Below are 12,573 nucleotides of genomic sequence, written 5' to 3'. Positions count from 1 at the left end.
TGGTTTTCTGTACATTTCGCGTCTAATACAGCTACAAACATTGATGATTATAATGAAATACGCAGTAACTTGGTCTTGATTAACCCCATGGAAGCTCCGCCTCGGCACGGCGAGAGACCAAGCTGTTCGTTGTGGTGTGTGATCCCGCGAGAAATCCTTCAAGAGCGAATAAAAAACGACACGTCAAATTATTAGTAACCCCGGACCTAAGTCGTACCCTGATTGAATAAAAACATAGAAACATTGTTGCAGGATTAGCAACTGAAAGACTGCAAGTGGGGCGCAATCGTAGTTTGAAGGAAACTGCTGTGACAGTTATCGCGAGACGTAATTTGACCGCGAGTTTTCCCATCCACATCCTGTGAATGTAACCCGCCATCTTGTCGTACCGAGGAGGAGAACAGCAGCAGATATGGCTGACTACAGCAGCGTGGCTCCCCCGTCCTCTAACGCCGGCGGCGGTATGAACGACGCTTTTAAAGATGCTCTCCAGCGAGCACGACAGGTAAGAAGATTGTTACCGCAATTATAATAAAAATAATTTCGAAGTCGGGACCAAAAATCGAGTTTCACTGCTTTCTGCCGTAACATACGGCATCGCGGCAGGCTATGCTAAGCTAACGAAGAATGACTTGCTAACGCTACGCCACACTGCAAAAAGCGAAAGCAGAAGTGATCATAGAAGCGTTCATTGCTGCTTGTGTAAATTAAATTCGACAAAACATCAGATATTGTAAAACCAAAGCTTCGAATTTTTTGTGGAACAGTGTGGGGGTGGAAGTATTCGCCTTCCTTTGTTGGTCCCGACTTCCGGGCAGAAGTGTAGGCCGCAGACAGCATGCATGCTAAAACGCAGCAAACCGGACCAGCAAAGAAAGCACCAGAAGCGTTGTTTAATCTCAATGTTTTGTGTTTCAGATTGCAGCGAAAATCGGTGGCGATGGCGTTGCGGCACCCCAAACAAATGAATTTGGCTACGGAGGCCAGAAAAGGCCCCTGGAGGACGCTGGTGGGTATTTTCCCATGCCTAACCTGAATATCGGTCAGTGACTCAAATCGATTCAATGCAAGTCTTGATAGTTGATGCTTGCCTGTGTGTCTTAGCAAATACTAAATTGTATTTTCTTAAATGATCTTAACCAAATTAATTATTCAGTAACAATTTTCATGTAAATGTTAATTTTATCCAGTACGGCAACTAACCATACAATCAGTTAATTTTCATGGTATTTTGTTCAGTTATAGCCTGTGCAGATTTTTATTAGTGCATGACTGTAGAAGTGAATGATATTTTCACTGTCTGTTGCCGAGTATATAGCTATGAAAATGTATCATTTGGCGTCCAAATATGTGATAACATGATTTAATGTATGTATATTACATACGATATATATTGGGGAAGTGATAGGCATTTTGTCTCAATAGACAATCTTAATCAAGAAGATACAGACTGGGACAGGATTCAGTATAAACCAGGTGAGAGAATAAAATGAAATGAAATAGACAAGGCTAAAGGCAAAATAATTTGGATGCAGTTAATGTGTACGGTCTGTGATGAAAACTCATGCACCACGCTGAGAAGCTGATGTATAACCCTAACCCTAAACCTGAGACCTGAACACATACCAAGATGCTGGAGAGACCATAGTTTTCAGTCACATCAACTACATGACAACAGTACATTAGTTAATTTAACCCCAGAAACAGAAAGTCTTGATTGCATAATTACCACCGACTTTCCAGTGTAATGAGGCAAATCTAGGAAGAAAACATGAAGGCCAATATAGCAGTCCTGCAGTAAGTCACCCCCTCCTCTTTGAAGGTTGTAATATAGTCATGTTTAGATATTAGTTTGTGGTGCTGTTGAGCTGAAATATGCTAAACGGAGAGCCATGTCCCGTATTCAGTCTGCCTGAAAAGATTTGCACGGCCGAGAAGCACAGTTATACTGCACCACAAACGACCTCAGCCTATGAAGGCGAATGGACAAACCCTTTTTGAGCATTTTCAACCAAAACAAAACTATAACTTTGTATGGAGGTAAGATTTGCTGCAGGTCTGAGTTTGACTGCATTAATTTTCATTCGGTGTACCTGTAACCTGGCAATTGAGAGTACATCCCAGCTCTGTATGTCAGCAGCATTTGCCTTAACTGTTTATATTTCAGGCATTGTTGATGATACATTTTCAGATTGAAGAACACTGTTGGTAATGTGATTATCAGTGTAGTGACAGATACTTATACTGGTTATTATGTTATGTTGTTACAGACCAACCAGAGACAAAGAAAGTGGCTACAAATGATGGTACGTGACCTCATGAAATAGTTATAGTTATATTTAAATGTCATTTTTGATGATTCTCTACAGAAAGTAATAAGCCCAAACAGAAGCACAAATCACAAATTTGGTGCCTGGGTTTAACTTTTATTTGCTGTATACTTTCCCTCCTCATGCAATGTCTTTCCCCTCTTCCCCAGCCTTTTCAGCGATGGGAGGAATGGGTGGCCCCCCAAGGTGAATACAATCAATCAAGTTAAATTAAGATATTTCTTCCTACTACTTTTGGCTGTTTGATAGAAAGCTCACCTTGATTTGTTATGTTGTTTTTCAGGTCAATATCAGAGGAATTCAAGGTTCCAGATGGCATGGTTGGATTCAGTAAGTTTTCACACACTAAACAGTGAGAAATGGCTCAGTAATGTCTTTATTAAACATTTGGAGGTAACACACTTCTTTTTTCTTTTTTTTGTAGTCATTGGAAGAGGAGGTGAACAAATATCACGCCTGCAACAGGAATCTGGATGTAAAATACAGATTGCACCTGGTAAGATCTGTTGCTGATATTGTGGATGTCACTGAGGCCAAGAAATTATCGCTTTGGTTATTGTTATACGGATTGGATTAATTGTTTTTTTTTCTGCGTTGTAGACAGTGGAGGAATGCCAGATAGGTCAGTGACGTTAACAGGAGGACCGGAATCCATCCAGTGAGTTTGGTTTTTAATTAAAACCTGATTTAAAAATCCTGTTTCTGTTGATTTTCAAACCTCAATGATATTATTTTCTCCGGTCAGGAGTGCAAAGAGGCTACTAACGGAGATAGTTGAAAAGGGGCGACCGGCTCCAGCATTCCATAACAACGACGGCCCAGGAATGACTGTCCAGGAGATTATGGTCCCTGCTTCTAAGGCTGGACTTGTCATTGGAAAGGGAGGAGAAACCATCAAAAGCCTTCAGGTGAGTGTCAAGTTAGTGTTAGTGAGTACCAGTGTTGTTTCGTGACCATAAGATGCGGGACACATTTGGACCATGCACATATGATTGCATGTTTTTGGTTCTTAAGTTATGCAAAGTAATGTTGATGCCGTTCATGTGTATGGTCTGTGATGAAAACTCATGCACCACGCTGAGAAACTGATGTATAACCCCAACCCTAAACTTATCTGAGACCTGAACATGTACAAAGATGGTGGAGACTACAGTTTTTAGTCATCAGCTATGAATTATGGTTTAGTTTAATCCCACAACAGGATGAGGGAGCACATTGCTCATGCACATTCTGATTGCATGTTTTTGGTTTGTTTTAACCAACAGGAAAGAGCTGGAGTTAAGATGGTCATGATCCAAGATGGACCCCAAAACACAGGTGCTGACAAGCCACTCCGCATTTCGGGGGAACCCTTCAAAGTTCAGGTGAGTCCTCCCCCATGTGACCCTTGCAATTGCAACATTAAAGCAGTTTATGATGAAAGAAAGACTTTCTGTGAGCTAGTTCTGCTTTCATTTCTTTAAGTAAATCCTTCTCCAGAGCCCCGGTTAAATGTGCATTCTTTTCTCTTTAGCAAGCCAAAGAGATGGTGATGGAGCTGATCAGAGATCAAGGCTTCAGGGAGCAGAGGGGGGAATATGGTTCACGAGTTGGAGGAGGCGGAGGAGGAGGAGATAGCTTGGATGTGAGTATTTGTGAAAAATGTAATTTGTCAATTTAAAGGTCAAGGGTGTGAATTTGTTTGAACTTGATCTTTGCTTTCTGTCATTTAGGTCCCTGTCCCCCGGTTTGCAGTAGGAATTGTGATTGGCAGAAATGGAGAGATGATCAAGAAAATACAGAATGACACAGGCGTCAGGATTCAGTTTAAACCAGGTGAGATATTGCGAAGAAAATCTGAGCAACAGCCATTGTTATAAGCAAAGTAATGTGGATGCGGTTCATGTTTACGGTCCGTGATGAAAACTCATGCACCACGCTGAGAAGCTGATGTATAACCCCAACCCTAAACTTATCTGAGACCTGAACACGTACAAAGATGTTGGAAAGACCATAGTTTTACAGTCATTAATTTAAGACAATGGTAAATGGGTTTAGTTTATTCCCAGGAAAAAGAGGTTTTAATAGTCTGTAATAGCCCCCTTTTCTCCCTCCAGATGATGGCAGCACACCGGACAGGATAGCACAGATCATGGGTCCCCCTGACCAGGCTCAGCATGCAGCAGAAATTATTTCAGATTTGCTGAGGAGTGTCCAGGCTGGTGGGCCTCCAGGACATGGTGGTGGCGGCAGAGGTCGTGGTCGTGGACAGGGGAACTGGAACATGGGCCCCCCTGGTGGCCTGCAGGAGTTTACCTTCACTGTCCCGACTATGAAGACTGGCCTTATCATTGGAAAAGGTAAGTGACCCCTCAGTAGCAGGATTCTATTTTGTTAAACATTTGTCAGTTTCAATCAAATCCAGAATAGAAAACGGCAGCAATCTGAAAGTAACCTTTATTGGCGTGTGGGCAAAATGAGAAGCATTTCAGTAAATGTTTTTTCTGAACTCCTCAGGTGGTGAGACAATCAAGGGCATCAGCCAGCAGTCTGGAGCCAGGATCGAGCTGCAGAGGAACCCTCCTCCCAACGCTGATCCCAACATCAAGATGTTCACAGTCCGCGGTTCCCCTCAACAGATCGACTACGCCAGGCAGCTGGTGGAGGAGAAAATTGGGGTAAGAAGTCAGGAGGATTACGTTTGATAAACATGTATGTATGCAGACGTAAGCTAGTTTACTTACCAGGAGTGCTTATGTTTTTAGGGACCAGTCACTCCAATGGGTGGCCCACATGGACCCCCTGGTCCACATGGTGGTCCAGGCCCACATGGTCCTCCTGGACCCCCTGGACCACCTGGTGCTCCCATGGGCCCGTACAACCCTGGCCCATACAACCAGGGACCTCCAGGACCTCAGTAAGTATAGTGTTTTATTTGTTTTTACTCATCTCTAAAGCTTTTGTTGATTACTAGAAGATTTCCTGTGTGATATGGTCTTAGGGTAACACAATAATATATCTCAATATTAAAAAAAAAAAGTCTTTAAAATCGTTCATAGACGCTAGGACTGCTACTATTTTTGAGATGCCCATTGGTGCTTTGCCCAAAGCATTTACACAACGAGGTTATGGTTTACATAACCATCAGAAATGTAGATGTAATGACTAAGTAAGTAAAGGCAAGTATCAAAACAAATGGAACACTCTGGTCAGTTCTGACATGACATCAATTTACTGTAATGCAGTTTTTAAAACAAGGAGAAGACTTATCCTAATATTTCGTTATCCAAAGTCTAAGATGATGAATATTCTTGTGATGTCAATATAATATCCACATTTGTCAAGCTCTAACTTTGACCAATTTTGAAGTTGTACAAAGCTGATGTTTTTTTCTATTTTGTTTCATTAGTGGTCCACCTGCGCCTTACCAGCCTCAGGGATGGGGCAATGGTTACCCACACTGGCAACAGGGACAACCTGATCCAAGTAAGTACCTGCTACCATTTTAACAGAAAATTTAAAAGCTCTTAATGATTTCTATGTTTGGGCCAAACTCTTCACTCAGACCCACATCAGATTATATTAAAGACAGTTAACGTTGTATGTTTATAGCTTTTTTTTCTCAGCCGTGGTTTGGTAACTAAACTTGTTGTTTGTGTCCAGATAAAGCAGTAGCTGATGCCAACGCAGCGGCGTGGGCAGCCTACTACGCTCAGTACAGCCAGCAGCCACAGGCTCCTATGACCCCGACCAGTGGAGCCCCTGGCACGACTCAAACCAACGGCCAAGGTAACTGAAGTGTTTCTGAATCAGCAAAGTGCCCGCTGCAGAAACTGTTTATGGGAGTGTAGAGCAGTGTAGCCTACTAGCTTAACTTTAGTAGACATGTCGTATGCTCATGTCTTCGTGGTGTCGCTAACAGGAAACAAGTTGGTTTCACCTTGAAAATGACTTTGCTTTTGCAGAGCACCTTCTTTTTTTCTTTTTAAACTTTTTTATATTACTCCAGGGACAGGATAGTTTTCCTCCACCATCCCTAGGCTGACAGCTCGACCCAGGCAGGTGGAGGACAAACTGCTGAGAATGATTCACTAATTACAAGTACCGTTCTTTTTAACAGGTGACCCACAGGCTGCAGGTCAGAGTGGACAGGCAGATTACTCCAAGGCCTGGGAGGAATATTACAAGAAAATGGGTATATGAACGTAGCTTCAGTGTACACCTATTAACACAAGACAGTCTAAACAGCCACTGGGCATTCAATCGGCTTCTTTTTCAGGTCTGGGTTATTTGTCAGTACTGCTGGCCTGCTGTGGATCGTTTTCAGTGTGCATCCACTTGGTTTCACATTTGACGCCTGTGCTGTTTAGACTGCAACACTTTTGACTATCTACAGGACTGAGCTGTCGACACAGAACCACCTTTTTTGAGCTTAGAGTAGTTTATTCTCTAGATTATGTTAGGGTCTTTCCATGTGCCATGAATGTCTTACTACTACTGAATGTGTGTAGAGTTAAATGATGCAATGCGTAGGGTCAGTCATGTCAATTTGTTTCTAATTTCATTCAACACTTGGATGCATTGACACATTTTTCCTTCTCTTTGCAGGTCAACAGAGTCAACAACCTCAGGACTACACAAAAGCCTGGGAGGAGTATTACAAAAAACAAGGTGGGTACTCTTCAGATCAGATTTTAAGCCAGGGTCACACATTTTTCACATTTTACTTCCTCATTTCAAATTTTCTGTGTAGAACTACTGTGAAAGATGTAATAAAGAGGTAATAACAGAGGTGGGGTATACATTTAAAGTTTTCTGTACATTTGTTAATACATCAAATACATAAAACAGTTGATCATGTTCATGATGAAAGCACAATCAGTAGTTGGAGCTGGAGCTATAGTTTATGATGGAGCCTGTTAGATATATTTGTGGCCCGATATTATCGGCTGATATTGTGTTGTCTGATATGCGCCGATATTAAAACTTCCTTTTTTTTACAGAGCATAATGCAGAAAAAGATGCTTGGGATAATGGTAATTAAATTCCTAGTGAAGTCTATTGTTTCAATGCACTGTTATTTTGGTCAAAAATATCCTGCCTCCATTTCAAACACCTTTGTCACAAAAAAACACATTTGCAATATTTGTCTTAACATCATGATGTTTGAGTTTAAAGAAATAACATTGTAAATAACATTGATGTGAGGCAAATGATTGCAGGAATGAAGTGATCCTGGTGTTAAGAATCCAGGGTATTTTGATTTTTTTTAATTCGTGATTCATAAACTGTCCAGACATTAGCTGGAAATAGGCGTATCCCCATCAAATAGACAAATGTAGTTTTGGACAGTTTGTAGGCAGGGTCCAAAATTAGCACCTGTCACTTCCCAAACACTAGAGAGATCCATGTTGGCTGACAAAATAAACTAGGTTTGTCACCATTGATGGGTATTGAAACTTATTATAGGTTGACCATTTTCCTTATCAACTCTGCACACTGAGGTGTGATCCTGATGTTAAGAGCTTAGGGTGCTACATATGTTGCTCAATAATTGGTAGATTGGAGCAGGAATCAACCTAACTAGGAAAAAAGAACACGATGGAGGTACGTTCAAAATAAAAAAATTCCTGGGAAGTGGTGCTTCACAGATGAGGGGTTGAGAAGAGATCAGCGGTTTTATGGCAGTAATGAAACTAATGAGTAGCTGTGTTTGCGGCAGATTATTTTTAATTATTCATGACGTACTTTGTATGTTAGAGGCCTGTTTTGTATGCCTTTTTTTAAGATGGGGTGTTACTGTGAGGGGCAGTCAAAATTACCGTTCATAGTTTTTTAGCTTTTAATGTACATAATGTATTGCCTTTTTTAAAAACATTTTATGAAGTTACCCATCTGACAAAAGAGATCATGCATAAACTGGATGATAAACAGTTTTAACTACAATGGCACTCAGTAGAAATCAAGTCTAATCGAATAGAAAGCATAAAATTCAATAGATTCAGATCTTTATTTGGCTCTCTATCAGTGTACCCACTCAAAGTAGCCAGACACCTTAATGAGCAATATGTTTTGGGTTTTGTTCATCTGTGAACATCCTTGCATTACTCCCTACAAAATAAATGAAAATGTAAAAAATTCCCTACTTTGCAATGTTTAAGAAAATGCGAAAGTATTGTGGAGCCGCATCCGAAGTAAATAAGGTCTATTCTGGGCTGAGATCCATCCTCCATCCAAGTTTGGTGGACATCTGTTTAGTAGTTTTTATGTAATCCTGTTGACAAAACATTCAACAAGCCAACAAATGGACACTGGTGACAACATTAAGTCTTTGGTGCAGGTGAAAAATAAGGTTTCTTAAGTAGAGTGGTGTTCTTTGTACATGAATGTATTAGATGTTGAAGGGCGGCTGTGCTCATCCAGCAGCTCTCTGTAGTAGAGAAGCTGCTCTCCCAGCTGCCCAACAGTAACGTGGAAGGTTTCTGACCCGCCACCCAGAGAAAGTGGTGCTGGGTTCGTTCACCTTCTTATAACTGTCAGTCGCCTCAGATTTTTAACTGAAATAGCTGCTGAAACTTTGTTGTCAATGTTTAATATGTTGGGAGACATGTAAAGCTAGTTAATTGTCAACATTCAAATAAACATCTGTAAACATTTACATAGAGGACTTGCCAGTGTACCAATGGGCTCTCTGTTTTTTCCCCTCCAGGTCAAGCGGCCCCTCAGGCCCCAGCCGCAGCCGCAGCCACCCAACCTGGAGGCCAGCCGGACTACAGCGCTGCCTGGGCGGAGTACTACCGCCAGCAGGCCGCTTACTACGGCACAGCCAACCCTCAACAGATGGGTGCAGCACCACAAGCCCCTCAGGTACACCCCTGCTAAGAATCTGCCCTCCACATCCACTGAATACTCAATTGTTTTGTGCCATAACCCGCCTTCACTCCTCAGGTTTTACAGGGTTCCAGTGGCTGAAGCAGCTTTACACACTTAACCAAAACTGTTTCCTCCCTATACAGGATTTTAACTTTTTAATTTTGGGAAGCTGAGTCCACTGTTTCTGCTGTTAACATGCAATGTATCTTCTATGTATTTTTTTGCACAGGGCCAGTAATGTGAAGTGGACATAAAGTAAATGCTACATTGTCGAAACAAAATCCTTTGTTAAATGTTTGGATGCAGACGCCTTGATGAAGATCTTAAATTTCCTTGGTTTGAAAGTGTTTCACATAGATGGCAGATTTCCCGGCGAGCACGTCCTCTTTCATTTTTTTTGTTTTGTTTTTGTTTTTCTTGTAAATGCTTTGTTTTTAGTGAGGTAATTATACATATGGTCATTCCAGCCCTGTATCTACATTAAATGTGGTTAGAACTCATGTTTATTAAACTGTAGACATTACCATGTAAATCATCTCAGTTTTAAAAATGCTATTGCCTGTTGTGTTTTTGCAATAAAACAAACTGAAACCTCCTGTGTTGGTAAGTTGGGGTGGTTTGAAACCAAAGGGGTTGAGATGAAATTCTGTATGTTTTTGTTTTACTGGGGGAAAAAAGTTAAACGCAGGCCATTTGTGGGTTTTATTGTCCAAAAAGGTTCACTCAAAGTTGTGCTGTCCTGTCTCTCTCCAACTGTCTATAAGGCTCTTAGAAACATTATGTGCGTGCGATGATCCTGAGTGATTTCAGACCAACAACCGTCCTTGTTGATAGACGTATATATTTTTCACACCTATGTTTCTTGACATTGCTCTGACTGTAGCAGTAGACAGATGTTTGTCATAAGAAAGCTGACAGGTATCTCTGTACCGTGACTCATGCATTAACTGCGTTGCTGTGGCGCCCTTAATAATTTTTGCCTGGTTTGCTGACATTGTTGAGGTAGTATGCACTGTATTTTGCCTTGATAGACACTTCCTCCTCCACAGGCAAGTTTAGAAACGTGGTAAGCAAGTATTTTTCTTAACGTGGTTGCAAGAAATGTTGCATATTTTTAGTGTTACATCGATATATATATATTTTTTTGCTGTTCTTTCTCCAGGACAGTCAGGTAAAAATTGCCACTGTATCGAAAAATGCATTGAAACGTTTGTCTTGCCCATTTTGAAATTGCGAACTAACTCTCATGTATAAATTTGTTTTTTAAAAAAATGTTTTTTTAATATAAAAACATTGCAAAAGTCGTTTTGCTGTGCCCATTCTGTTAGTGTTTATCCAATATAAGAAGATAGATGTTGTAGGGTCGAGGGTGGCTAAGCAGTCGTCATCCATCAGTTGAGCCCTCCTATACTGTAAGTACAAAACTGTGACTGACTATGAGAGATACCCGCCTATTTTTGATGCATTATAAACTGCAAACGATGTAGTATTTTTGTCAAATATTGCCATTTCCCCCCCTGTCTCTGGGTAAGTATGAAATGTTCTGAGGAGAGGAATAATAGTCCTTTAGCCACATGTTTCTGAGACTTGTCTCCCCTTGTTTGACTCCACAAAATTCAGTCTTTGAATCTTCACAGTATGTTGATGCTCTGTAGATTGTTTGTGTAGGTAGTTGGATTTTCTTAACTGAGGGTGTGAATGTCAGCACTCTGTTACACTGTCGGTAGGAACTGTTTAAGGATGTCCATGTGGGTTCTTTTTGCGTTTTTTGAATTCCTTGATCTGCTAAGTGCCATTGTCTAGTCGAGACTGTTTTTTTTAAAATGCCATTTATTGCAAAATATTGCTTAGAACAAGTCCTCCTGCATAACTCCAGTGTAGCATGCTTAGGTTTCTGCTGTTTTATTACTTTAATGTTCTATATGAGCATGTGGAATGCTAGTAGTGGAAGTGCTTCTGACTAGTTCAGTATTGATTCTGACATTTTCTGAATGAGCGCTGTTGTGAAAGGCTGTTAATTTCTAAGACTTAAAAAAAAAAAAAAAAAAAAAAGAAATATTTGACTGCATTGTTCACTGATGGCAAACAGTGCAATATATCTGATCTTTGCAGTGTCGTCCCAGACCTTGCACCTTAGGTTCTGCTGCAATAACACAGGTAAGCGAAACCTAAGGAAACCAGTGTTTTTGTCCAGTGACATGACCGATTGATTATACATGCAAAAGAAATGCTTACCTGTGTCTTTAACATGCCTCAATGCATTCATGCCTAGTCGTAAAGATATGTCCAGGATCTCTAAGCCCTTTTTAAGATGACCTGCTTTCATGAATGAACTGCATGATATGAGTTGTATGACTTGTTACCGAGAAAAAGTGGTTGAATAGGCTCACTGAGGAAATGTTGTCATTGTCGTATGTGCTCAATATTTGATACTAGCCTTAATTTTGCATCCTGGTAAGTCTGACTGACATGAAATCGATGCTCTAGACATCTCTGATTCTGGTTTATTCAACTGCATGCCATGCAAACTGCTGTCAGAAGTTAGCAATGTGCTCAACAGTTAGGTCAAAATGGTGAAATACATGAATATTTTTCTTAATTTCTGTCGTGGTGTGAATCTGCCCTCAAGTGCAGTGCAAACCTACTATTGAAACGCTGCTGCCTTCACTTCTCGCTCACAGTGTTGGAGGATGCTGCAAGCTTAGGTCATAGAATCAGGCCCTGTCGTAGTTTGTCCCCAAAATGGAGGAATCCTTTGAGTCATTCCCACTGCTGAACGTAGACCGTTCAAGAGCTCCAGTGATAAGGTAAAAACAGCAACGCAATGAAATTTAAATTCTGTGATTGCAAACTGTTGGTCAGATACATGTTTTCCAGCTCGGATTGACTGTTTTTTAATTGTCTGATGGTTTTTAATCGCTTCAATGCCTTCATCAGTAACTGTTAGTCAGTAGGAATGTGCTTTAGAAAGTTGGATGAGGACAGGAACTAATGAACTTTCAATCACATATGCACTTTTATTGGCAGTAAATCTGGGGTTATCAGTTTTAAATCACTTCTCTCTGTAGTTTAAAGGGTCACTTATTGTTTGAGGCTGTTCACTCTGTACATGTGAGATGCTCAGTGTTTCAACACAGAGGTCGTGGGGGTGTAGAAGACTTAACAAGGAGCATGCCTTAGAGGTAAAAAGGTTTCATGTGTTGTGTATATTATCAAAGCTATTGATTTTTGTTTTCTGAATTAACTGTTCTGATTTTTTGAAATGTTGCCATGTTCATTAATAAAGTTGTAACAAACAAAGTAAAGTAATATACATGAGTTTTATTTTAAACTGTGGAGGATGACTCAAACGTAATGCCTCTGCAACAGCCGTGGCTGGAGGGAATTTTTT

At 40.7% G+C, this 12,573-nt stretch overlaps 1 protein-coding gene across 9 annotated transcripts; it reads left to right on the top strand.

The window, feature by feature from the left end:
- Positions 1–220: 220 nt before the first annotated feature.
- On the top strand, positions 221–12,487 carry fubp1 (far upstream element (FUSE) binding protein 1). Of its 9 annotated transcripts, none has more exons than XM_030403440.1 (22): positions 227–505; positions 919–1,042; positions 1,426–1,476; positions 2,271–2,306; positions 2,480–2,516; positions 2,614–2,660; positions 2,755–2,826; positions 2,931–2,988; positions 3,076–3,238; positions 3,596–3,694; positions 3,844–3,954; positions 4,043–4,145; positions 4,427–4,669; positions 4,827–4,987; positions 5,075–5,226; positions 5,719–5,795; positions 5,973–6,098; positions 6,430–6,504; positions 6,918–6,980; positions 7,313–7,345; positions 9,019–9,176; positions 9,412–12,487. In XM_030403440.1, the coding sequence occupies exons 1-22, from the start codon at positions 413–415 to the stop codon at positions 9,418–9,420; spliced, it is 2,091 nt and encodes a 696-aa protein (XP_030259300.1). In that variant the 5' UTR covers positions 227–412; the 3' UTR covers positions 9,421–12,487. The 9 variants fall into 9 exon arrangements, with proteins under 9 accessions (XP_030259305.1, XP_030259300.1, XP_030259302.1 ...); XM_030403441.1 differs by having other exon boundaries at positions 230–505; positions 919–1,009; XM_030403442.1 differs by lacking the exon at positions 7,313–7,345 and having other exon boundaries at positions 229–505.
- The last annotated feature ends 86 nt before the right edge of the window (positions 12,488–12,573 follow it).

The sequence above is a fragment of the Sparus aurata genome, chromosome 21 (assembly GCF_900880675.1).
Source record: "Sparus aurata chromosome 21, fSpaAur1.1, whole genome shotgun sequence".
NCBI lineage: Eukaryota > Metazoa > Chordata > Actinopteri > Spariformes > Sparidae > Sparus > Sparus aurata.
The sequence above is the reverse complement of the archived record's forward strand: the minus strand, read 5'-3'. Positions and strand labels throughout refer to the sequence as shown.